Genomic DNA, 26,554 nt, shown 5'->3' on the forward strand with positions numbered 1-26,554 from the left:
TGATAAAAGTAAAAAAAAAATAGTATAGATTGTAGAGATGATAATTTAATAAAGATTATGCCACAAAATAAATAATAGTTGTAGAAAATTATTAAAAAAAATAAATAAATAAATAAGTTAGAAATAATAGGTAAAATATGTTTGTTTATTGAAGTTAATAAAATTGGGGATCAATAAAAAAGATACAAAAACAAAACAAAGTAGTAAATATTAATATATGAAAGAGACGCAGATAATTCCTCTTTATCAACAATTTGAATAAGGTTAAACTAATTGTTTCTAATGACCACCAAATATAGTTAACAATAGTATAGTAGAAGTTATCATCATATCTTTTTTCAAAGTAACCATTTATTACTATTGTAATGGCCAAATTTAAATAGATTCTCTCAAAAAGAATTTATGGTAAAAAGTATATTAAATTATCCTTTAACGTGTTTTGTTACAATTTCAATGATAAAGTTTTGTTTTTTTTACTATTATTAATTTCAATTAATCTTATGACATTTTTTATTGTTTTTTTTTTTTTATTTTTTTGTTATTAATATTTTATATAACGAATAAACTATTATTTTTTTTAATTGGTTATTGTACTTTGATTTTGTGTTTGCACTTTTATTAAATATTTCATAACATCTATTTTTAGTAAAATATTATTAAAAAAAAATGTTCATTTAAAAATATAATTAAATAATTTGTAATATATTTGATTTTTTAGTTTATAAATTATATTCTTTTAATATATTTATATATATTAAAAAAAATGTATAAAAGATTTTTTTCATAACATTTTTCCGGTCATAAGAAAAAAGATTTTTCTAAGATAATTAAAAAAAAATTAAAATAAACAAGTAGTTAAAATATTTGCTATCAAATGACTTGTTCCAAATTTACTTGATAAAAATTAAACATTTCATACTTCATTCAATTATATGAAACATAAATACAAAACTTTATCATATTAATATATATCCCTCTTTATTATTATCATATGATGGTAATTAGTATGTTTAACTTTTATAAAAGAAATGCACATACATTTAAAAAGTAAATAAGTAAATAATTTATTTGTATAAGATAAAAAAAAATTAAACTTTTTTTGTATCTACATCATCTTTCTTTTAATTTGCCTTTTTTTTTCTACCTAAAGTCAACAATAATTCCGGGCTTTTTAGTATCATTTGAAGAATGAAAAATTATAGTTTGTATGTGTTTGAAAGGGAGATATATCAATTAGAGATACTTTATATATTAAACAAGAATGTTCTTGGTTGTTGATGTTCTTATTAAAATATTTATTATGTGTTTTGTTTATTCTTTTGATTTTTGTAATTTTTACCACTAATTTCTTGCATCATTCAACCTTAAATTGACCGTTTTGACAAAAAAACTAGCCTTTATTTTAATATTTGGTGGTTGAGGTAGAGAGACGGGAATCCCTCCAGATGATATTGAGGAAATGATGTGTAACGTAAATAGGTAACAAGAATAGTTAAATATTATGGAGAAAAATTAATTTGATGTACGTTTCTGATAAAATTTATTAATGATATAACTTTGAAATACATATATTGAAAACAATATTTTAATTACATAATTATAAAATAAATATACGTAAAGAATGTTTATAGAATGTTATAATATTTTTATGAAAACAAAAAATGCTACTATAATAGTAATTAAAATGAAACAGTGATATATATGTATTTGATTATATATTTTTCGCTGAAGCAGGTTAACAAAATGACCTTTTAAGAAGTCTTTTATTAATTAAGTATAACTATTTTTTTAAATACCTTATCTTATCTGATATTTAATACACAAATATATTATTTATTATAATATCATAATAATTTAAAAATCAAATAAAACTCATCTGATTTGACTTATTTCTGTTTATCAAAAACCAAAAATTAAGATAATAAAAAAAAGTTTATATGCAAAATCTATATTATTAATGATAAATACAAGTTTAATTATTTTATTATTACTATTTCTTATTACCTTAACTACAACAATTTTTTATTATTTTTTACTAAATTAAATACTATTAAAAAAAAAATAAATTTTTCTTAATCAGAAAAGAAGATTTTTATACATTTATTTGATTAATTTTTTATTTACTTATTATTAAAATATGAGATAATTTATTTTTTCTCAATAATATTAAAAAAAAAAAAAATTCAATATTAATTAAAATATTATATGTGAGCGCCTTCCTCAATATTTTGGTAGAAAACAGTGGGTGGGTGAATTTTAGGGGTGTGGTTGGTATGTGTATTATTTTACTAGTAAAATGTGGGTATTTAAAAGGAAAAGTATATCTATGAAGTAATCTTTTAAAAAGATAAAACTTTATTCATATTATAAAATTCTCGTGATTAAGATTTGATTTAATCTTATATTTTTTACTAAAAAATAACTATCATTTATTATTATTATAAAAAATTTTTACTACTCATTTTTTTTTATTCATCTAAAAAAAATATATTATAAAATGATTTTTGAAATACCTCTTGAACATTTTCCACAACCATTTGCCAAGATAGTTTCTACCAGTAATAGTAATTATCAAAGTAATTTTATTAAATGTGCTGGTAATAAAATATTATCCAAAATGAGAGAATCACTATCATTTGACAATCATCAATCTAATATAGTATCCTTAGATTCATTTCATGGTAAAATATTAGAACCTCAAAAAGAAATACAAAACAAAAGAAGAAATTTTGTCCAAAAATACAATAGTAAAAGTTTTTCAACTGATTTCAATACAAATTTTTCTTTATTGTCTATAAAAAAAAATTTTTATCAAAGTATTACAAGTTTGAAATCACAAATACTTACTTCTACTGATCAACCACCAAAATAAGTATGTACTTACAAATGAAATGACATATCTTATGTCTTTTTTAAGATGGCGTACTAAAAAGAAAGTTCAATATTGTCTTTCTAAGTGAAAAGTACTTCTATTATTAGAAATACAATTTACCAAATCATATCATTGCCTTCTAAAATTAGTGAAGGAAAAAAAACTCTTATGATCTTCATTTCTATATTAAACAACTATCAATAATTAACTGTCAAAACAAAAGGAATAAATGAGAATGATAATTCTTATTTTTTTTTAATCTATCTCTTTTTAACTATAAGGGATTTCTATTGTTTTTTACAAAAACACTTTTTTTTTCTTGTTATCTGTATATAAATAAGACAAAAAAAATTTTGTAAATATAATCAAGTTTCGATAGTTACAGATAAATAAATAAATATATATATGTATATAAAATAGAAATAAAAAAATTTTACCTTTTAATTATTGTTTTTTTTTCTACTATAATAGTGAAAGTATTTTAATATAATCTTTTGTTATATCAAATTTTTTTAATAATCTATCATTCCAAAAAAGCATTACTTGAAAATAAATACAAATAAGAATGATTTTATTTATTAAACAGTAATTTTTTTTCTATTATTTGTCAAACAAAACAATATATAACTGTTATCACGATATTTTTTTTTAGATTTCTTTAAATTTCCAGAAAAGAATTATTATCTAAAAAAAAATAAGACCACTGTGTATTTAGTGGAGACATAAAAAAATTACTTTTTGTATTTAAAAGATAAACAAAAGTAAATAATAATAAAGTAAAGATTTTCCAATGAAGTTGATAATATGAAGTTTACTTATGTATGTATATATGTGACATAATGATTGTATATATTGTCAATAACAAAATCAGGAAACATCTAATTTATAATATTTACAGTTAATTTTTTTTTGTCTTGTACTTCAATTGAGTTTAGAATTTTATTTATTTTATTTTGTCAATTAAAGTTATGAAAAAAAATGATAATAGATAAGTTAATACTTTATTACTAATAAAGTAAATATATACTTAGCAATTAATAAATGCAATCTATCATTTTTCTTACATATAAATTGTACTTTGTATATTTAAATTTTAAATCACATTTTAATTGTTTGGTGTTTTTCCAAAAAATAGGATGAAATAAAGTTATGGATGATAATTACAATGTTTACTGTGGTTTTATTTCTTGAAAAAAAAAAATAATTATTAAAAACTTCTGGATACTTTGTTTGTATAAAAACATATTATTTTAAAAAAAATTTTTTAAATTACTTTATAAATATTATTATTAAAAATTATACTACAATGATCAGTTTACATTTGTTAAACTTATTTGTATCAAATTTAATTTCTACAAATAAGGTACCTGAATTAATATTAATAATATTTTTAAACTTCGTTTAACTATAAATAAATTAATAGTATGATAATTAATTATGATAAATTGCTAAAAAAAAATGATAGTATTAATAGTTGATTTTTTATTTTGAGAGCAATTTTTTTAAATAAATAATTTTAATTTTATTATTTAAGTCTATTTAAATAGATTTTATTTAAAACTTTTTTATGTGTTATAAATACTATTATTTTTTTTTATTGTTATGAATTGGTAATTAATATGTTTATATATATAGTATCTTGTTATCTATTTTTAAATTTTTAATAATTATATATTCTATTTTTAGATGTAAATATTTATTTACTATTGTGATCCTTGAAATAAAGTTCATTCTATTATTCATGAACAAAAATTGTACAATTATTTTTATAAAAAAATATTCATATGATTAATAATTAAAATTTTACCTCACTTTTAATGTAATTTTATATATACTAATAATGTTTTGTATTATATTAATAAATTTTTTTCTAAATAATATGAACAATAATCAATCTAATTATTTAATATATAAGTTTATGACAAAATTAGTTTAATAAAAGTAAATTAGAAACAGGAAGAAAGTATATAAAAATTGCATGTTTAAATATCTTTTTATAAAAATATATTTTTCTATTATAATTTCATGGATAATTCAGAAGATGAAGATAGACCTCCACCTGTACCATTACTTGGATCTTCAGGTGTTTCACTTGAAGCAATTGGAGCTTACAATATTACAATGTTTTTTCTTGGATCTATATCATTCATTTTTAATTCAATGGAATGTTATATAAATATTAAAAATAAACTTTATAATCAATCACTTTATAATTGTTTACGTTTATATTCAAATTTTGGTGGTTTAATTCTTGGTAAATTTTTTAATTTTTTTTTTAAAAAAATAAAAAAATTTTTATATTTTTAGGAGGTCGCCATATACTAATGTCATTGATAAATTTTTCACCTCTTGGAAATCATCCTTTAATGTTTTCAAAAGAAGTTTGTAAATATAGAGGAATTTTTGATATATTTGTTGTTCATTTATTTCAAGTTTCATATTGTTTAGAATGTTTTATATTTGCAATATCAATTATATTTCCTCTATTTTATATGATATATTTAGATAGAATAATTATTAAAAAACTTATTGCTATTTATATTGTTATATCATCAACATTACCTGGAACATTATTACTTACCAAAGATCCATCAATACCAAAAGCACTTCCTAGATGTATTGTTTATGAGATATGGACAAGAGCATTTCATTATTATCATTGGATATTTACAACACTAATGACATTAACATTATTTATTATATTTTTTGTAACAACAATATCAATGAATAAATTAACTAAAAAAAGAGATGAAGAGGCTAGGAGAAATGTTTGTAGTTTTATTAGATGGACATTAGTATTTTTTTTATTTTTTTGGAGTGGACCAAATTTTTTTATGATTATAACAAAATTTTTTGATCTTGAAAGAGAGATAAGAAAAACATTTTTGGATTTATTTTATATTTCGGTTACTGTCTCACAAATAATACCATTTCCTTTTGCAATATGGAAAAATAAAATAATTAAAAAACATTTCTTTGAGCTTAATTTTGTTAGAAAAATGACATCACAAAGAAGTTTAACAAAGATCAAAGTAATTAAGACATAATTAATTATTAATCTGTTAAGATAAATTTTTTTTTACTTATTACTATTAACTATTCATATGATACTTTGATAACTAATAATTTTAAAAAAATTAATTGCACTTTATAATTAAAAAAAAAATTTATGTATAAAAACTTTAATTTTTATTAATCAATTTAAATAAAAATATACTTTTTTTTATATTATCATCTATAGTAATTTGTTAAACTTTTATTTATACTTAATAAAAATTATAAATGATTAATTATTAATATGATTAACATTTATATTATATAAAAAAAAAATTAATTATTAACTAATAATGTAATAAAACCAATAAGAATTAATATGTATTATTTCAAAGATTAAAAAATGTTAATAAATTTAATTTAGCAATCTAATTTTTCATTTTGTCTTTTGAAAATAATAAAATATCTAGAATTTTTAAAAATTTACCATAAAACTTTTAAAATTTTTTTTATTAAAGCTTAACTTTTTTTTATCTTATTATTTTTAAATGTTGAGAGAAAAGATGAGTAAAAGTATATTTAATATTAAGATAAATGATGAATATATGTCATTAGAAGGTGGTACTTTTTATAATATAGTCATGCTTACACTTAGCATCATTGCTCTGGTATTTAACAGTTTAGATTTTTTGGTTAATTTTAGTAATAAATTATATAAACAATCTTTATATAATTGCCTCAAATTGTATAGTAATGTATGTGCTATCATTTTAAGTAAGTAATAAAAGTAATTATTTATTAAAAAAAATTTATTTTTTTTTATAGGTATCAGAAATATTGTTGTTTCATTTGCCAATTTATGTATTCTTAATGATGATTGGTTTTTTACATCAAAAGATGTATGTCTTGGAAGAGCTATAACTGATAATATTATTGTTACACTTTATCAAGTTGCATTTGTATTTGAAATAATTGTTTTTGGTTTATCAGTTGTTCATCCAGTATTTTTTATGAAACATATTGATAATAAAACTTCTAAAATTTGTATTGGTTTTTTTATAATTTTTATTTCAATTTTTATTGGATGTATGATGTTAATTGGTAGAGGTAACCTACCACAATATCTTGGTTTTTGTGTTATTTACAATAATTGGACATTAAATTTTCAAGAAGCTCATTCATCATTTACTTTAGCTGCCTTAATATTGGTAATTATTATTTATATTAGAACAGCACGTCAAATAGGAAGAATGTCATCAGAGGAAAAATTTAAAAAAAATTTATGTAGTTTCATGTGTTGGTCAATGTTTTTTTTCATGATATTTGGAATATTACCAAACACCTTACTTGTAGTATCATTTTTTATGAATTTTGATTGTAATTTTAGAAATGTTTGTTTGGATACATTTTATCTTACAATTTGTATTTCACTTATTGTTCCATTTCCATTTGCTTTATGGAAAAACAAATTAATTAGAAAACACTTCCTGGAGTTACCATTTGTTCCAAAAGTAATTTATAGAACATCAATAACTAAAACTTCAAATATAATTACTTAAGTGTTAATTATAATATATGATTATTTTAATGAAGTTAACAATATATTTTTTTTATTATTTCATACATCTTTTATAACATCATTAATTATGTAAAGTATAAAAATCGACACTTTTTATTAAAGACTAAATAATAAATAATTATTAATTTTAATTTTTAATTGCAATCTAACTATATTTAAGAAAATTAATAACAAAGTTTGCTAAAAGTGAATAATATATTAAATGTTAAATAAGTTATTTTTTTTATTAAATCTACTTCAATAATATAACTTTATATTTTTAAAAACATTTAATAATCTTAATTTAAAATATAAACACCGATGATGAATTAATTATAAGTTATGTAATAATTTATAACAAAATTATATGACAAACTTTTTTTAATCTAAAAAGTTTAGACATTATGAATAACAAAATATTTTAAAATAAATTCTCATATATATATAAGTATAATAAAAAAAAAAACTAATATAATATTTAGTTTTAAAAAAATTCTAAGAATTATATTGTTTTAGACTAAAAAAAGGGTATTGGCAAATTTCTTTAAACTATATTTTTGAAATTTTTAAAAAAAAATATTTTTGTTTTAAAGATTCATTTATGGTTATTCTTTTTTTATATATTAAAGATTACTTTTCTTTAGAAATTATAACAAAATCTAAAAATAAAGTTTAACAAAATTTTTTTATAAGAATTAAAAATCCATTACAAGTACAATTATCAAAAATTTGAATAAATAATTAAAAAATTGACATTGAAATCGTAAAAATAAGAAAAAAAAAACGGTATTATCAAAACTGACTAGTACCAAACATTTTTTTTTATTTATACTATATATATCATTTTGATTCAATAGGAAGACCTTCATAAACCACCCTGTAAACTAATGAGAAAGATATAAAAACCAAAATGACATAATTAATATAGCAATATTTGAAATTATTCTTGATGATGATTTTGTTGTTGTTGTAGTAATAGTATTTTGTGTTGAGGTAACATTAACGTGAATTATTGGTTGTGGCTAAAAAATATTTTTATATTTATTAGATAAAATATTTAAACTTACTTGATATTGTGGTAAAAGTGGTTGTCTGGTAATATCAATACCAGATGGAAGAGAATAATCACCTGTATTAGAAATGAAATTATAAATCATTTGCAATGCCTGAGCTGGTCTGGATGTTGGAACAAAATGACTTCCTCCTTTAACACTAAGTAAATCTAAACTGAAATTTGGTGTCATTTTAAATGATTTTTGATAACCAGCTAATGTTGGATAATATGAAGAACCATATTGATATGTCCATCCTTTTCTTATTGAATTAGTTGATTGATATTTATTTTTAACATCATTATATAAATCTTCAACAAAGAATTGACTTTCCATCATACCACATGCCAAATCAACATCACCAGTATATATTAATGTTCTAAGAGGATAATTAAGTTCCATCATACTTTTAAAGGTATCCTTTAAACTAAAATATTTATATAATGATGTATAATTTAATGTATCACTACAAAATTGGAATTGTTGAACATAATCTGGAATATGAATAGCATCACGAACATGAGCTTGATTTAAATAATTATCCATTCCATTTGACATATAACATTGAAATCCACCTTGAGGATCAGTTGAAGCATAATTCATTTTTGATAATTGATTACTAAATGATGTCTGTATATTATTTTTCTTATTTTGTAATGAAGCCATAAATTTATTTCTAAAATTATTTCTATGTCTTTCACTTATTGATGATCCAAAACTTGGTGTTGTTTGTTCATAACAATTTTGATACATATTATAAACATCATTTACAACCATCCATTTTCTATATCCAGCTATATCATTTACTAAATTAGCACATTTAACACTGGTTGGATCTGAAGCATTTAATGGTAATAAATATCCATTAGTATCCCATTTAACTAATTCATCATAATGACAAGCTCCTTGAGCTAATTGATCTTTAGGACAACAACTTTGTATAGCATCATAATCTGTTTTTCCAATTAATCCATGGAAATATAAAACTTCTGGATTTGTTCTTACATCCATATACTCAGATAATTCTCCATTTCCAATTGAAAATCCTTTAAAATTTAACCAATCCATAGTTTTCATAAAACCATTTGTTCCAAGTTTTCTATTTAATAATTCTAATGATAATGTTGGAATATAAATTCCAGCATAACTTTCACCAGTAATGTAGAAATCATTATTCTTATATTCTGGGAACACATTATTAAAGAAATCAGCAAGAGCATTAGCATTTTCAACAGCTGTCTGATAATCATCAATATTATTGGAAGGATTTTCAGTTGTATTATGATAACTAAAACCAACTTCACGTGGAGATTCTAAAAAGAGAATATTAGCAAATTTATTCCATGAATAAATATTTTCATATAATGTTCTACCATCTGGATTGACATGGAATGCACCAATTTCTGTTAATAAAGATCCAAGTGAAGAACATCCTGGACCTCCTGTTAACCATAATACAACAGGATCTTGTGATGGTTGTCTTTGGGATTCAATAAACCAATAATGTAAGTAGTCTCCTTTAGCTGAATTTAAATAACCTGAATATTGATTGAAATTTAATGTATATGTTAAACCAGGTAAATTATAAATCATATCAGCATCTTTTCTAGAAATACTTGATGCTTGCTGTGGTGCTGCATTTGAAAGTAATGGTTGAGTTACAGCCATTGGATTTGCAATACTAAAATTTCCTGTATTTTTAACAAAGTTTGTCAATAATTGTAACATTTGTTGAGAACGATCTTCTGGTACAAAATGACCAGCACCCTTAACAGTTGCTTGATCAATTGTAATTGTTTTAATTTGGAAACTTGTTGTAAATCCTGCAATTCTTGGATAAAAGTTTGGATAATTAAATGTCCATGGAGCTCTTGGTGATGTAATGTTACCATTATTTATCTTTACCAAATTTCTTACAAACCATTGATCTCCTAAAAATTCACAAGCCATATCTACATCACCATTATAAATAAGGAATCTTAATGGATATTGAGAAGCAATAATTGAATTAAATACAGATGTTGTATCATTATGCATTTGTATATAATGAGCATTCATATAATCATTACAATCTTCCCATATAATTGTTTCATCAACATGTAAAGCTTGCTTAACATCTAGTCTATTTAAATAAGCTGTTGAACCATCATGACAATAAAATCCATTGATTGCATCAGTACTTTGTAAATTTTGAACTGATCTTTGATCAATAAAAGTATAATTATTTGTTAATGGTTGACTTCCAATAGAATAACGAGATTTAACATTTTTAAAATTATTTATTCCAAATAATGCTTTTCCACCATTATTATTGGATTTAAGATATTTACTGTTAGTATCTGATGCATAACAATCTTGATAAGTATTATATACATCATTAGCAGTTGTCCAAACTAAATTGAAACCAAGTTCTACAACTAAATTAGCACATTTTTGAAAAACTGGATCATCTGATGGTTTTGGATTAGCATTTCCATAAACATCAAGATAAATATATTTTGTAAAATCACAAATATCAGTACTATTACCAAAAGGATCAGATGGACAACAGGATGAAATTGCTTTAAATTCATCTAATCCATAAATACCTCTGAAGTAAAGAAGATCAACTGCTGAGTTAACTTGCATAACTTCAGATAACTCTCCATTACCAATAGCAACACCTTGGAAATTGATATAATTAATATTATCAGATTGTATACGTTTTATTAAAGCATCTGTAAATGTTGGTACATAAACTCCTCCATAACTTTCACCAGTAATAAAGAATGGTCTATTTTTATATTCAGGGAATGTTTGATAGAAACTTAAAAGTGCAGCAACATTATGATTAGCTGTTGTTGTATCATTATATGGAACATTCATTTTACCATCTGTACTATAAGAAAATCCTACACCACGTGGTGATTCAAGGAAAAGAATATTTCCAAGACGATTCCATGCATAAGGATTTTCATATAATAAACTACCATCAGGTGAGGCACGGAAAGGAGAAAGTTCAGTTAAAGCTCCACCCATAGATGAACAACCTGGACCACCATTAAACCAAAGAATTAATGGAGTATTCATTGGATCTGTTTGATGTTCAGTTAACATATAATGTAAAAAGATTTGATCTGGAGCATTTACTGAAACATCATTTTCACTTTTAGCAGAAAGATATCCAGAGTATGTTTTAAATGTTGGCTTAAAAGTAATTCCTGGCCATGAAGTAACTAAATTAGCTGATTTATTATTAAATATTGGAACATTATATTGTCTTAATACTTTTTGTGGAACTGGTTTTTTGTTTTTTTTATTTAAAAGTGCATCCATATGTCTAATAGGTCTGTATTGTTTAGTTTTAGGATGACTTGCAGCAATAGAAATTTGTTGTTGAATACTGTATTGTGGTAACAAATTACCTTCAGCAAGATTAAATTCAATACTATGTGAATAATTTCTTGTTTGTAAGAAATTATTAATCATTTGAAGAGCTGGTCCAGGACGATCAAGTGGAACTAAATGTCCAGCACCTTTAACAGTTAATTGATCAATTGTTATTTTTCCACCTTGGAATTGTTTCCAATAACCAGCTATTTGTTGTCTAAACCACCATGCATCTCTTTTAACTGAAACAGTGTAATTATTTTTTGCAGCTAATTCTTCAATAAACCATTGATCAGCCAAAAAATCACAAGCTGTGTCAACATCACCATTATAGATTAAAATTCTTAATGGATAATTACTATTAATCATTTCTTGGAATACACTTGATGTATCATTATATTGTCCATTATAATTCGTATTAATACTAGAATTACATTCATCCCATCTTGGAACATAGCTAGGAATATGAAGTGAATCTCTGACATCTGGAGTATTAAGATATGTTGTTGCAGCAGAAGAGGCCCAACAAGCAAATCCTCCTAATGGATCAGAAGAATAATCATTAACATTTGGATTAGGATTTTTTTGATAAACATTTTGCCCATTAGCAGATTGTGAAATATATTGTTTTTTCAATTTATCTGCATTCTTAATTTTTTTTCTTGAACCAAAAATAACTGCTTTTTGTTGGTAACAATCTTGATAAATGTTATAAACATCTAATTTATCTGAATTTTCCCAATTCCAGAATGCATATTTTGCAACTAAATTTCCACATTCATCTCCTTTAACTTTTGCAACTGGATTTCCAGTTTTATCATATGTTATAAATTGTGAAAAATCACAAAAAGCAAGTTCTTGATAAGTTTGTCCTGGACAACATTTTCTTAATGCAGACCATTCTTCTACACCAATTATACCATGGAAATAAAGATTTGCTATTGTTGAAGATATAGATTTAATATTAGAAAGTTCACCATTACCAATAGCCATTCCTTGGAGATTACAGGCTGGAAAATCATTTGCTTGAATTCCTTTAATTAATCTTGCAGTCAAAGTTGGTCCATATATTCCTATAAAATAATTATAAAATATAAATTCATAAATCTTACCTCCATATGACTCAGCAGCAACATAAAATGGTCTTCCAGCATATTCTGGATAAACAGAATAAAAATCTTTTAAAGCTAAATAGTTATCTTCAACAGTCAAATCATCATCATACAATGTACCATTATTTTCAGTTTTATTTTGCCATGAAAATCCAACATTTCTTGGTGCTTCTAAGAATAATACATTCGCTTTTGTATTCCATGAATATACATTATCAAATAATGTTTTACCATCTGGATTTACGTGTAATGGTCCAAGTTCTGTTAAAAGTCCAGAAACACTAGAACATCCTAGAAAAAAAAAACAGCATTTTAAATTAAGTTAATACAAATAATTTTTACCTGGTCCACCATTTAACCAAAGAACAAGTGGAGATCTTTCTGGATCAATTTTTGATTCAACAAACCAATAATGAAGGTAATTTCCTTTGATACCTTTAAGATATCCAGAATATTGATTAAAATTGATATTAACTGTAAGTCCAGGTAAATTTATAATTTGATCTTTCTGTTTACGAGTTTTCTCTTGTATAATTGGTCCTTGGTATTGAAGAAATAATGGTTTTGGAGTGATTGAAACATTTAATGGAGTATTATAATTATTATTTTTAATGAAATTAGATAAAACTTGAAGCATTGGTCCAGGACGATCACGAGGAACAAAATGACCTGCACCTTTAACTGTTACAATATCAAAATGTTGTCCATTAAAAGTAAATTGTTTAAAATATCCACCAATTTTTGGAATAACTCCTGGAGATTGAGTATAATTCCAGGCACTATATTCTGATTTAACTGTCATTCCATTATTTGTTGCTAATTCTTCCATAAACCATTGATCTCCAAGGAAATTACATACTGAATCAACATCTCCATTATAAAGCATAATATTAACTGGATATTTAGTATCAATAATTTGTTTAAAAATTGGTGTCATATCAGGATACTGAACTTTATAATGAGAAAAACTTGCTGAACAATCAGTCCATACTCCAGCAGCAGTTTTTGTGACATCTACATGTATAGCACTTTGAACATCTTTTCTATTTAAATATACTGCTTTGGCATCTGAAGCGTAACATGGAAATCCTCCCAAATTATCAGTAGACATTGTATTATATAATGATAATTGATCAACAAAAGGTTTACTTTCAGAATACATTATAGGATTAGCATCATATTTACGTTGAGTATTTTGAAGTAAATATCTTCTCCAAAGTGATAAATGATTTACATCATTTTTCTTTGAACTATTTGATACAATCTGTTCATTGTAACAAACAAGATAGTTGTTGTATGCATCATTTAAGAAAACTCCTGGAATTCTAGATGGAGGATATGAATTAGCAGGATCATATGCCCATAAATAAGCAACAGAATAATTGTAAATAATATTAGCACAATTTTGTTTATTATTATCAGTATAATTTTTTGGTAATAAATTTCCATAAGAATCAATAATTAAGTAATCATAAAAATTACATTTATAAAGTGGCACTGATGAATCACAACATTGTGAAAGAGCTGTATATTCAGAAAATTCTAATGCACCACGAATATAATTTAAATTAATATAACTATTTACTTGAAGTTTTTGTGAAAGTATACCATTACCAATAGCAATACCTTTAAAATTGAGATTTAATTTTTTAGATTGAATAAGATTTATTATTTTAAGTCCAAGTGTAGGTAAATAAACTCCTAAAATTTTAATTAAATATATTTATTAATAATTAATAATAATTATTACCTCCATAAGATTCTCCTGTAATATAAAAATCACGACCATTATATTCTGGAAATCTTTCTAAAAATTGTACAATACTATCAGCATTATCTTGAGCTGTCTATAAAATTTTTAATATAGTTTAAAAAAATTTAAATTAACTAACTTGATCATCACTCCATGTATAATCACCTGTACCATAAGAAAATCCAACATCTCTTGGTGATTCAAGATAAAGAATATTTCCTATTTTATTCCATGAAAAAACATTTTCAAATAATGTATTTCCATCCGGATTAGGGTAAGCAAAACCATTTTCTTCAAAACTTCCACCTAAACTACTACATCCTAAAAAAAAATTAAAAATTTTTATAATATATGTATATATTTTTTTTTATAATAATACCTGGTCCACCATTTAGCCATAATATTAAAGAATCATTTAATGGATTAGATTGTGATTCAACAAACCAATAGTGCATAGAACTATTTGAAGAGGTAGATAAATAACCAGAAAATTGTTTAAAATTAACTTCAAAAGTTAATCCAGGTAAATTTTTAATTTCATCATCCCATTTAGAAGACAAAATACTTCCAAAAAGTAGAAAAGCCAATATGGCTAATTTATGTAACTGGGACATAATTATATTTAATATTAATTATGTAATATTCTTATCATGCAATATTTAAATAAAATGAAATATTTTAAGAATAAGTCTTTTTATTTATTACAGCTTTTTAAATTGTAATCTTTTTGGTATTTATAATTATTACATTACTATAAAAAGATATTCATTTATACAGTGATAAGATATGAAAATTTCTTATCACTTTTAGAAAATATTTTTAATTAAAAAATTAACTTTTTATTCGTTTTTTTTATTTTTTATTTATAGTTTTATATTGTTAATTTTTTACTTTATTAATTACATTAAATTTTTATTTCTATAATATGGTAATAGTTTTTTTTATATATAAATTGAATTAAAATATTTAAGTTTTTATTATCTTTAATCTAATTTAATTTGTATTAAATGTAATATTTTTATTACTTATGATAAGAAATTACACCAAAGCATTGTTATAAAATTAACGATAACAAAGTGCTCATTTTTAATTATTGTTATATATTTCATCATTTCCGATTACATTTGTTTAAAACTATATTTAAAAACTAAAGTCTAAGAATGTTCTTAAAAATAATTTTAGTTTCAATTAAATTATATCATATTAATATTTAAATAATTCTGTTGAAATTATAACTGATAAGACAACGAAAATATATCTTTAAGTTATTATAATAATTAACCTTAAAATGATTAAATGATTATAAAATTATAAGAAGCTATTTCTTATACTTGAATACTATAATATATCAAATATAAATGATAAAATTACATTACATTAATAATGATGTAATTAAATTTACTTAAGTATGTATTGAAAATCATCATAACTGATAAAAATATTTATTAATGATAACAAAATTCTTACCTTTTATCATAACTTTTAAAAAGAACATAAAATTTCTAGAATGAAATGATAAAGATCAATTTTATAATTAACAAATTTATAATCTTTTTTAAGTAATTTAAGTTTTATTTTGAAATTAAGTGATTATATGAATAATTTTATTACAAATTCTTTTGACATACAATTTATTTACAATAATGATACAGTTTTTCAATCAGAACATTAGTAAAAGAAATGCTTAAGATATAATAAAATAATTTTTGAAGTTAAAGTTTTTTAATGTTAATATTTTTTTTCTAAAAGTTATTTTTATTGAATATCAAAAATTTGATAATTTAATAGAAAAAAAAGATTTTTAATTGTTTCAACATATTATATATTACAATTCTAAAGCAATGTAGTTGATTATATTCATATAATAAAACAAATTGATATTATTCTTAAATTTTAAAAATAATACTTAACTATATTTTTACACTATTACTTTTTACAGCATCAATATAGCTTTCTAAAAAACATAAATATTTTGTAGAACGAATTTTAAAAATATTTCATTAATAAATTTTTTATAGATATAAAAATTTTAAACATTTCCCATGTTTCTTTTTTTTTTTACTAACTTTAATTTTGATTTTATTTTATTAAAAATATTAGATCTATTAGCAATATCATTTATTTTATTCATTTTAATACTACAAATAATATTATTACTATTTTTATTAGTTATTATAAAACATTAATGACACATTTTCTAAAAAATATAATTTCATTAACAAATTGTGATTACAAATCAACAATACAATCAAATAAGTTTCCAATTTGATATATATTATTGTCATTTGTATTAAAAAACAATTTATTTATGATTTGCATTTTAAATAATTTTAAAATATTTAAATTAAAATAAAATTTTACTTTATACATTTTAAATTGATATTTTAATGATATAAATATATGAATATTTCTTAAAATAAATACAAATAAAATGAAATTTTTATTTATTACAATTTTTCTTCTTTTTATCAATTTCTCTTACTCTTTAAGATGCTTTACTGGTTTTTATGGCAGTAACAAAAGTGGTACAGTAGATAAATACCGCAGCGAATATTGCGCATCTCAATTTTGTAGATACGTTACATCAAGTAATGAAATTGGAAATCGTTTCATTCTTGGCACTTGTGACACAGGTAATAAATGTAGTGTAAGTTTTAGTTTTTAATTGTAAAGGTTTTTGTTTAGGAAAATTCGGTAATTGATATAGTTATGACTTTGGAAAATTATTACAAACATTATGGTGGAGATCTTAATTCAATTAGCGATGAAGCAAAAAAATCATTTGTAGACGTAAAAGAAGAATGTTGTAATAGTGACAACTGTAATTCAGTACAAAAAGCTCTGATCAAAACTCCAAAGAAATAAGTATAAGAAAAAAGATTCCAATTCTCAACAAAACTTTGTATTATTATATATTTATTTGTATAGACCAAAATTTTGATTTTTAACCAACTTTGGTCTCATCTTTAAAAATTCTATTTATATGAAGTTATTTATGCAATTTTGTGAAATAATTTTATAAATTCTAATTTTATATAATATATTTTTCTATAATGTAATGTTAGAATATAATAAAAAATAAATAGATGATCTATGTAATATGCTTTTTAATTTGTTTTCATTTTTAGATAAAAATTTTTTTCTTTTTATGACAAAATATTACAAATAAGATGTAACAGATTTTTATTATTTAAATTTAACAGTATGAATATAAATAATATTATTAAAAATAAAATATTAATTTTTCCTTTGATAACATTTTTGATAATAAAAAAATTTATGAATAATAACATAAATAAGAAATGCCTCAAACAAATGCATTTTTTTGTTTTAAAATATATTATTAATATAGAACTGTTTTTCAAATATACTTTTAAATTATTTTTAAACAAATAATATTTATTAATTTTGAATACGATTATAAATTTCTAATAATTTTTTTTATTACGAAACAATAGTCTTTCATGATTGATTGTAACAAAAATATTCAATTTTTTTATACTACAATTCCAGTATATTGTGAATAAGTTTGGACTCGAGTTAATATATACGAATGAAAGAATACAATTTAAAATATTGCTTTTATATTAAAATTGCTCACAATTTATTTAAAAAGGTAATTGAACAGTTATTGTGTTTTTTTTATTTTTTAAGGTAAAAAAATCTTATTTGTACATAAACAAACTTGAATAGTCTTTTCATTCATGTATAGATATAATGATATCCAAGTTTATTCTAGTTTGTTTACAATCTGTTAGAATTTGAATGTAAACAATTTTACTTTAAATCCAATATAGAGCTAAAACGTATAAAATATAAATATTTAAAAATTCATTAACTTTGTATTAAAATTTTTTTAAGTAAGTAATATGTAAAAATTATTAGACAAAAAGAATAAAAATATTTGGATTAAATGCTTTATTATAAAGCAAGATTAATATATATTTTTTTAATATTTTAATGATTATTTTAAGACTTTTAATTGAAATGACTGCAATTAAATTCATTTTAATACGAATGACAACGAAAATACAAAATATATTTATATTAACTTGAATTGTTTTTAACTAAAAACTTTTGTAACATAAATTTACAATTGTAAGTCTCACATGCACTTAATGCAAAAAATGATGGGTTAACTATAAATTATTTATTTACCTACGTTTAGCTGTGAAATTTCATAAGATTCAGTATATAAAATATTTGCTTTTTTTAATTTTATAAAATTTAATTTTTTTTACAATTTTAATACATTTATAATAAAAGCTAGTTTTTTATTATCTTAGTTGGTTGATTAATTTTTCTAAATAGTTTTAAAAGTTTTATTTAATTAAACAGAAAAAATATGCAAATATTTTATATATAAAAGAACAAAATAAACTTAAAATAATTTATATACTTTTTTTATAATCATGATTACTGTTGCTATTATGACTATCACTGATTTATATCTGTTGATATATTTAAAAAAATTTATTTTTTTCCTAGATTTTCATCACCTGTCATTAATTAAATAACATACGAAACACTTTATATGATTATGAAAATATTCATTATCATAATTTTTTAGTATCTAATAATTATATTGCTTGAATTCAATATTATCTTTTATATACATAAAAAGATTAAATATATTTTGCCTAATTGTAAAATAATCACTATTTTATTATTGTAGTATATTAAATTTATACAATAAATGCACAATATTTATTACTCTTTATTTTATTTTTATAATTAAAAACTAGCCATGAGGAAATTGATATTAATGTAAATAAGGTATTTTATTTTATTAATATTAATTTTTTTTTAAAACATGCTCAAAAGTATATAGTATAAAATTGGATAAAAAATTGTTATTTATTAGTTATAATAATTCTATAGTGATAAAAAAATTTATAATAACAAATTATATATTTTAAAATTTATTTTAATAAGTCCGATTTAAAAACGGTAGCGTTATTCTTATACAAATTAGATTTAAGTTGGTGTTTCTCATATTTATGGTAATATTGCAAGACATTTTCAACACACTGCCGATATTTATTTTAATCTTTTTATTTTCCTTTTTTTTCTTTTTTTTTTGTTTGCTATGTAAATATAAAAAATAATCAACCTAATTACTTATTGTCTAAAGAATTTTTTGAAACAGCGTGTAATTCTAACAAAATATATTAATATAGTTTAAAAAAGTTTTTAAAAATATTAAAACTACATTGTGAATAGATTATTATCTTAACTATCAATATTTTTAAAATTATAATTCGTTTACATCTTAAAAATAAAATTATACAAATTATTAAACTTGTATATAATTTATAATTAAATGTTTTAAAAATGTATTGAAATTTCAAAACATTTTTTTATAATATTTATAATATATTTTGTACAGTTTTTTTCTAAAAAAAATATTTTTAAATTCATTACATAATTACAAAATATAAATCAAAGTTATACATACATACATTTTTGATATTTGAAGAATGTAGAATATTGTACTTGAAAGATATATTAAAATATAATGTAGTAATATGAATATATTGTTTTTTAATACAGTAATAAACTAACTTCAAAAATGAAACTTATCTTTTAAATTATATTTTGTAATAGATTTATTGTGATTATAATAACTAATATGTTTACCTTAAATATTTTATGCAAAGTTTTGTGTATTTATAGAAAAAAAAAATTTAATTCATAATATAGTAGTAATAAATATTATTTTAACTAGAGTCATTTAAAAAGTTCTGAATCTAAAACATTAGTGATAAGAAAATAAAACTGCAAAAAAAACCTATCTTAGAATACTAATTTTTTTATTGTAAAAAATAAAATTTAAAACTAATAGGTTGTTTCAGTGATTGGTTATTAATATTTAAAAGCAATCAATTTGAAATTTTTCTACTGTAGACAAAGTTGAGTAAAAAGCAATTTTAAAATATCTTGTAAAAAAGGTTTAACAACGACAAAAATTTTCAACAATAAAAAAAAATCAGAACGAAATGTTTTACTTTAGTGACTATTAAGAAATTAGTAGCTAAATTCAAGTCTAGATAAAAAAAAAAGTAAATAAAACTATAAACTTATTAAATGACTTAAAATAAATCAACAAAATAAATTATTAAAAAAATCCATTATTTGTTATAAAAATTAAAAAATTTATGATATAAAAATAGCTGAAAAAAAGGAAATTTTTTTATAAGTATATAAATTTTAATAACAACCAAAAATTTAGACATGAAAAATCTAGTTAAAATGTAGATGCTATATTTACTGATTTTTATCAAAAACATTTTAACTATTTCTTGCTTCAATAGAAAACATTTAACAATTTTAATACGCGTAATTGCTTTATCTGCTAGATTTAGCTGTCTCAGGCTGTTTTTATTTTTCAGGTTAAAAAATAATTAAATAAATGTGATTTTTATTAAAAACTAGCTTCAAAAAACGTTTAAAATACTAAGTCAATCATAGTAAAGTTGAGTACATTTAAAATGACCTAATAAAATAAATTTAGTTTTTTAATGTTCTAGATATTAGATATCAATGTTTTTTTAACTTATATCTCAAAAGCGGAACGTTTACTTCTAATAATACTTATCTCATTTAAAAAAGCATTAATAAATGTATAATTTACATCTGGTCCTCATCTTAAAATTTCTTAGTTTAATTGTCAAATTTTTTAAATATTATAAAAAAAATTTTTTCCAATAAAACTTATATATTAGATGCTAATAATTCTTCCTTATATTTTTTTAAATTGAAACTGACAAAATTTGCTTCAAGCGTTTTTTATTTACCTTAAAAAGTTAATTCTAAAGTATTTTTTTAACTATAAAAAAAATTTTAAAATTGCAATAAATTTGTTTTATTCTATATCTCAAGAACAAAACATTTGTATTTAGCGAAACTAATTTCATCTGAAATAACATCCAAAATGCATAATTTATTACCTCATAATTTCATTGAAAAAAAAACTTTATGTAAAGTTGTTATACTTAATTAAAGATTTTAATTATATTAAAATAAACTTAAAAAAAATGTTTTTCAAAATATTTTAAAAATAAAAAAAATATAAAAAGCTAATAAGACTTAAAATGTAAGACTATGAATTTTTCATAAATAATTTTTTTTATTTTATTGATAAGTCTTTTTTTTGAAAAAGTTATTACTCATTAAAAATTTTAATTATAACTTTAAAAGCTTATATCTTGGTTAACAATTATTATTCACGAAACGATAATACCGAAAGCGGTTTCTTCAAATTTTTTTTATTCTTAAAAATAATTTTACTTCAAAATCATCTGAAACAACAATTTTGTAGTAGATATTAATGCTGCTTTTTCTTGCACTTTATGTTACAATATCTGTACAATAAAATTATTTTTTAAAAATTCTTACACTTATTGTTATCAGCGAATATTATTATTTCATTAAAGTTTATTAAATTTAAATATTAAAAAAAATTTTTCATAATTGATTTTTACTAAATATATATAGGATATTATGTATAAATTAAATTTGATTATAAATTTATATATATATAAATATCAAATAAACATTTTCAAGTAACATTAATGTGTTTTAAATATAATGTAATATTTATCGTTGTTATCAAAAATAAAAATTCATAAATTATAAATACTTAAATTTTTTCATTCGATAATTTTTATTTACATATTATTTATTAAAATGATTAAATTCTATTTTAAAAAATTCGTCTGTTGTACATTTAACAAGTCAAATTTTTATTAATAGATGAATAAAAATAACTTAAAAAATTATTATATCACAAAAACATGTTCTTTTTTTATTGATAAATAGAATAATTTTATTTTATATTTATTAAAATAACTTTAAATAAAAAAGAGAAGAGGGTAAAAAATATAGATTTAAAAAGAAAATATATAAATTTTAATTCAACTATTTATTACGAAAAATGCTAATTTCAGTAAAATTTAATTTAAAATTATTTAAAATATATGAAGAAAATTTTTTAAAAATCTCTTTTAAAATATTAAGCATGTTATATTCATAAAATTTTATTATTATATATATATATTTATATTCATATATTTTGTTCTTTATATTTTTAAAAAAAAATTTCAATAGTATGTTTTTTTTGATGATTTGGAACTTGCTGCACTTCTGGATGAAGATCTACTTGCAGAAGGTACAGAATATCCATTTGAAGGTGGTGGTTGATTAGGACTTTGAATTACAACCATTTTTTTTGAACTTCTTTTTCTAGTCAAAATAACAGCTACAACAATTATTGCAAATACAAAAAGAGCTACACAAACTCCTATTACAATAATACTAGTAGTTGATAATTCACTTTTCTAAAAAAATTATTAAAATTAAAAAAAATGTTAACTTACATCATTTTTATTTTCATATTTTATATTATTACTATTTACAGATTCCGCATTATTATCTAAAAAAAATATTATGTAAAATAAATTTTTAAAACGTACGATTAGTAGAATTTGCATTTGTTCTAGTATTTTGAGCATTCTCTAATTCTTGATCTTGATCTTGATCTTGATTTTGATCCTGATATTGTTCTTGATCTTGATTTTGGCGTTGTTCTTGTTGCTGCTGCTGTTCTTGACTTTGATCTTGACTTTGTTCCAGTTTATTGGTGTTGCTTATGTTAATTGGTGGTGGACTTGGAGCAGCCTCAGGCTTCTTTTCATCTCCAGAACCAACCAATTTTTTAACAAATCCAACAGCCAAATCACTTAATGCTGCAAAAAAAACCATTTTTGAAATATAATGTTTTGATTGAAATACAATAAAAAGATTTTTAATTGTTCTTGTATAAATTTTTTTTATCTTTAAATTTGCAATATATTGGTACAATATGAAAATTTTATTAGTTAATTACAAAAATTTAAATATAAATTCAGTATTTAATTGTATAATATACAATGTTTAAAAAATTTGTTTATTAAAATTGATTCTAATAATGTTTTATATTTAAAAATTAATATTAAAAAAAAATTTTTTTTTAAGTTAATGTATTCTAAGTAATTCAAGAACAAAAAAATTTTTAATGTAATAAATAATTTAATAACTAGAAATTGGTAACACAACTAGTACAAAACTTGCAAAAATATGTCTACTAAATTGTTTTTTGAAGTATAATTTTTTGTACTATCTGTTTGACATATTGATAAATTTTTGTATTAAAATAATAAAAATTTCTATTTTTTATTTTTTTAAGAAGTGACTAATAAAATTAAAAGTAAAAAAATTAAAAAAGAGTTAAGTATTTATATATTTTTAAAATTAAATCTAAAATATTATTAAAACACGTTTCTTGAGAAACTCGAGCAACTTGGGACAAGCATTTTTGCAATGTCCCAATTTTTTATGCTTAAATTATGTACCTAGGTAAAGTATAACCTGAGGTAAAATTTTAGCCTCATAGCTCTGTCGTGCGCGGCGCTGGAGCTATTTGTTTGCAAGTGTACATTTTTAGTTTTTTAATTATATCTCATTGATATGCTTATGAAAATATGACTTTATATACCTTATTTTTTACCATTTTTCATGATCTTTTAAACTAGCTACATAGATTTTAAAAATATTTTAATATAAAAAAATTTTTATCCGAAAGTCATCAAAATTGAAGACCCCCAATCTTGGAAATATCAAAAATGAATTCAGCGTCTTTGAAAACCTCTAAATGCACTTTCACAATATTTGGATTTCCATGGAGAAAAAAGTTATTTATAAAAAAGTTTTTAAAAATAACACTTTTATATGCTTAATTTTTATAAAAAAAAATTTTTAGCATTGTATTTTAAGTTTTTATAACTTTTTTTTTATAATTTTAATTTTTTTTAACTTTTTCCATTTTTTTTTAACATCCTCAATGTTATATTACTCCCATATATCAAACCCTTTGGCTTTGAATCCAACGTCTGCTATTACTCTTTTGTTTTCTATTTTATTAGCTTTTAAAGTTTCTAAAATTTTGTAATGTGGTAATATAAATAGAATCTTCTATATTTGAATAAACTTTAAAATATCAATTGGTGTTAAAACATAGAATTTCTTCACTTCAATTAATGCTAAGTTTCCCTTAATTTTTTGCATTCAAACGAATTTTAAACGTTTTGCAATTGTTTCTATTTTTCGGAAACTAAAAAAATAATCTATATATTAAAAATAAGTGACCAATGCAATTTACTATTTCTTTTTTGACAATCAATTGAAACCATTGAAGCTCATAATTGTTTTGAACCTCTTTCAAATGGTAATACGCGTTAAACATTAAAATAACTTTTCATTTTAATAGAAAGAATATTACAAAATTTTTAAAATAATTTTTAACACCAAACAATGATATTTTTTATGATGGATGTTTTTTAATTTTATACACTTTTAGTTAATTATAATTTTTTAATTATTTTTTTTATTATATGTATTTTAGTTATAGATAAAATAGATAGATTGTTTAATAAAGATAAACCATTTTTAATAAAATAACCTTTTTTTGATACATATAAAGAATACCATTTGATATTTTTATTTTATAGCGCATAATTAAAATATTAAATAGTTTCAAAAATTATCTAGATCATTTTTTTATTTTTTTTACAAAATTGTCAAATATTTAGTTTTAACATCAAGTAAAAAATAAACTAATAAAAATAATTTAATTTTACATTTATTTTATCATAAAAAAATTTATTACATCTTTTCTTCTTTCTAAAGAAAATATCAAAAAGGATGTAACTGTTAAAGAAATAGAATATTATTAATAATTATATTTTTTAATATACTTAATATAAATCTTTTAAAAATATAAAATTTTTTAAAATGCTTTTCTAATTAGTTCTATAAATTATCAACAATATATTTTTATTAGCAATTAAAATAAAATAGGAAAAAGTTCAAAAAAATAAAAATAATTAATATATTAATAAAAAAATACGAAATATAATTTTATTGGTTACTGATATTTAACACTAGATTTACCATCTATTTATATAAACCTATTTTTACCAAAAACAGTCAAAATGACTGGTACTGGTATAAGTGTCAATAGCAAAAATTTTATTTCTTACTAATATATATAAAATAACATTAAGTTTATAAAATGTATTCTCTACTTATAGCTACAAAATTGATAACATAATTTTTAAAATCAAATTATTAAATTAGTAGTAATTTTGAATTAAAATTGCATGATCAGTTAAAATGACTGCTCTGGTAAATCTAGTGTTAAACATTGTAACTAAAGATAATTTTTTAAGTCAAAAATTATGTAAAACCATTTTTTAAAAAGATTAACTTAATGAATAATTAAAAAAAAAAATAATATTACAATGCTAAAATTTTTTTTTTTTATAAAAATTAAGTATATAAAAGTGTTATTTTTAAACACTTTTTTATAAATAACTTTTTTCTCCATGGAAATCCAAATATTGTGAAAATGCATTTAGAGGTTTTCAAAGACGCTGAATTCATTTTTGATATTTCCAAGATTGGGGGTCTTCAATTTTGATGACTTTCGGATAAAAATTTTTTTATATTAAAATATTTTTAAAATCTATGTAGCTAGTTGAAAAGATCATGAAAAATGGTGAAGAATGAGGTATATAAAGTCATATTTTCATAGACACATCAATGAGATACAATTAAAAAACTAAAAATGTACACTTGCAAACAAATAACTCCAGCGCCGCGCACGACAGAGCTATGAGGCTAAAATTTTACCTCAGGTTATACTTCACCTAGGTACATAATTTAAGCATAAAAAATTGGGACATTGCAAAAATGCTTGTCCCAAGTTGCTCGAGTTTCTCAAGAAACGTGTTTTAAATAAAAAAG

General features: G+C 20.9%; 6 protein-coding genes across 6 annotated transcripts; 4 read left to right on the forward strand and 2 right to left on the reverse strand.

Annotated features, from left to right (window-relative positions):
• Positions 1 to 2,497: 2,497 nt before the first annotated feature.
• SRAE_1000049100 (Hypothetical protein) lies at positions 2,498 to 2,872 on the forward strand (the record flags this gene model as incomplete). Its single annotated transcript, XM_024647331.1, has 1 exon — positions 2,498 to 2,872. One exon carries the CDS (start codon positions 2,498 to 2,500, stop codon positions 2,870 to 2,872), a length of 375 nt encoding a protein of 124 aa, XP_024501420.1.
• Positions 2,873 to 4,897: 2,025 nt separating this feature from the next.
• On the forward strand, positions 4,898 to 5,919 carry SRAE_1000049200 (Hypothetical protein; the record flags this gene model as incomplete). Its single annotated transcript, XM_024647332.1, has 2 exons — positions 4,898 to 5,126; positions 5,180 to 5,919. The coding sequence occupies 2 exons, from the start codon at positions 4,898 to 4,900 to the stop codon at positions 5,917 to 5,919; spliced, it is 969 nt and encodes a 322-aa protein (XP_024501421.1).
• A 552-nt stretch (positions 5,920 to 6,471) lies between these two features.
• On the forward strand, positions 6,472 to 7,425 carry SRAE_1000049300 (Hypothetical protein; the record flags this gene model as incomplete). Its single annotated transcript, XM_024647333.1, has 2 exons — positions 6,472 to 6,640; positions 6,692 to 7,425. The coding sequence occupies 2 exons, from the start codon at positions 6,472 to 6,474 to the stop codon at positions 7,423 to 7,425; spliced, it is 903 nt and encodes a 300-aa protein (XP_024501422.1).
• Positions 7,426 to 8,308: 883 nt separating this feature from the next.
• Positions 8,309 to 15,324, reverse strand: SRAE_1000049400 (Lysosomal protective protein; the record flags this gene model as incomplete). The annotated part of the gene is made up of 7 exons (XM_024647334.1): positions 8,309 to 8,446; positions 8,492 to 12,918; positions 12,958 to 13,248; positions 13,300 to 14,658; positions 14,708 to 14,804; positions 14,850 to 15,031; positions 15,090 to 15,324. 7 exons carry the CDS (start codon positions 15,322 to 15,324, stop codon positions 8,309 to 8,311), a joined length of 6,729 nt encoding a protein of 2,242 aa, XP_024501423.1.
• A 1,817-nt stretch (positions 15,325 to 17,141) lies between these two features.
• SRAE_1000049500 (Hypothetical protein) lies at positions 17,142 to 17,575 on the forward strand (the record flags this gene model as incomplete). Its single annotated transcript, XM_024647335.1, has 2 exons — positions 17,142 to 17,357; positions 17,396 to 17,575. 2 exons carry the CDS (start codon positions 17,142 to 17,144, stop codon positions 17,573 to 17,575), a joined length of 396 nt encoding a protein of 131 aa, XP_024501424.1.
• Positions 17,576 to 22,812: 5,237 nt separating this feature from the next.
• Positions 22,813 to 23,473, reverse strand: SRAE_1000049600 (Hypothetical protein; the record flags this gene model as incomplete). Its single annotated transcript, XM_024647336.1, has 3 exons — positions 22,813 to 23,049; positions 23,089 to 23,144; positions 23,185 to 23,473. 3 exons carry the CDS (start codon positions 23,471 to 23,473, stop codon positions 22,813 to 22,815), a joined length of 582 nt encoding a protein of 193 aa, XP_024501425.1.
• Between the last annotated feature and the right edge of the window lie 3,081 nt (positions 23,474 to 26,554).

This window comes from Strongyloides ratti (genome assembly GCF_001040885.1).
Source record: "Strongyloides ratti genome assembly S_ratti_ED321, chromosome : 1".
NCBI classification, from domain to species: domain Eukaryota; kingdom Metazoa; phylum Nematoda; class Chromadorea; order Rhabditida; family Strongyloididae; genus Strongyloides; species Strongyloides ratti.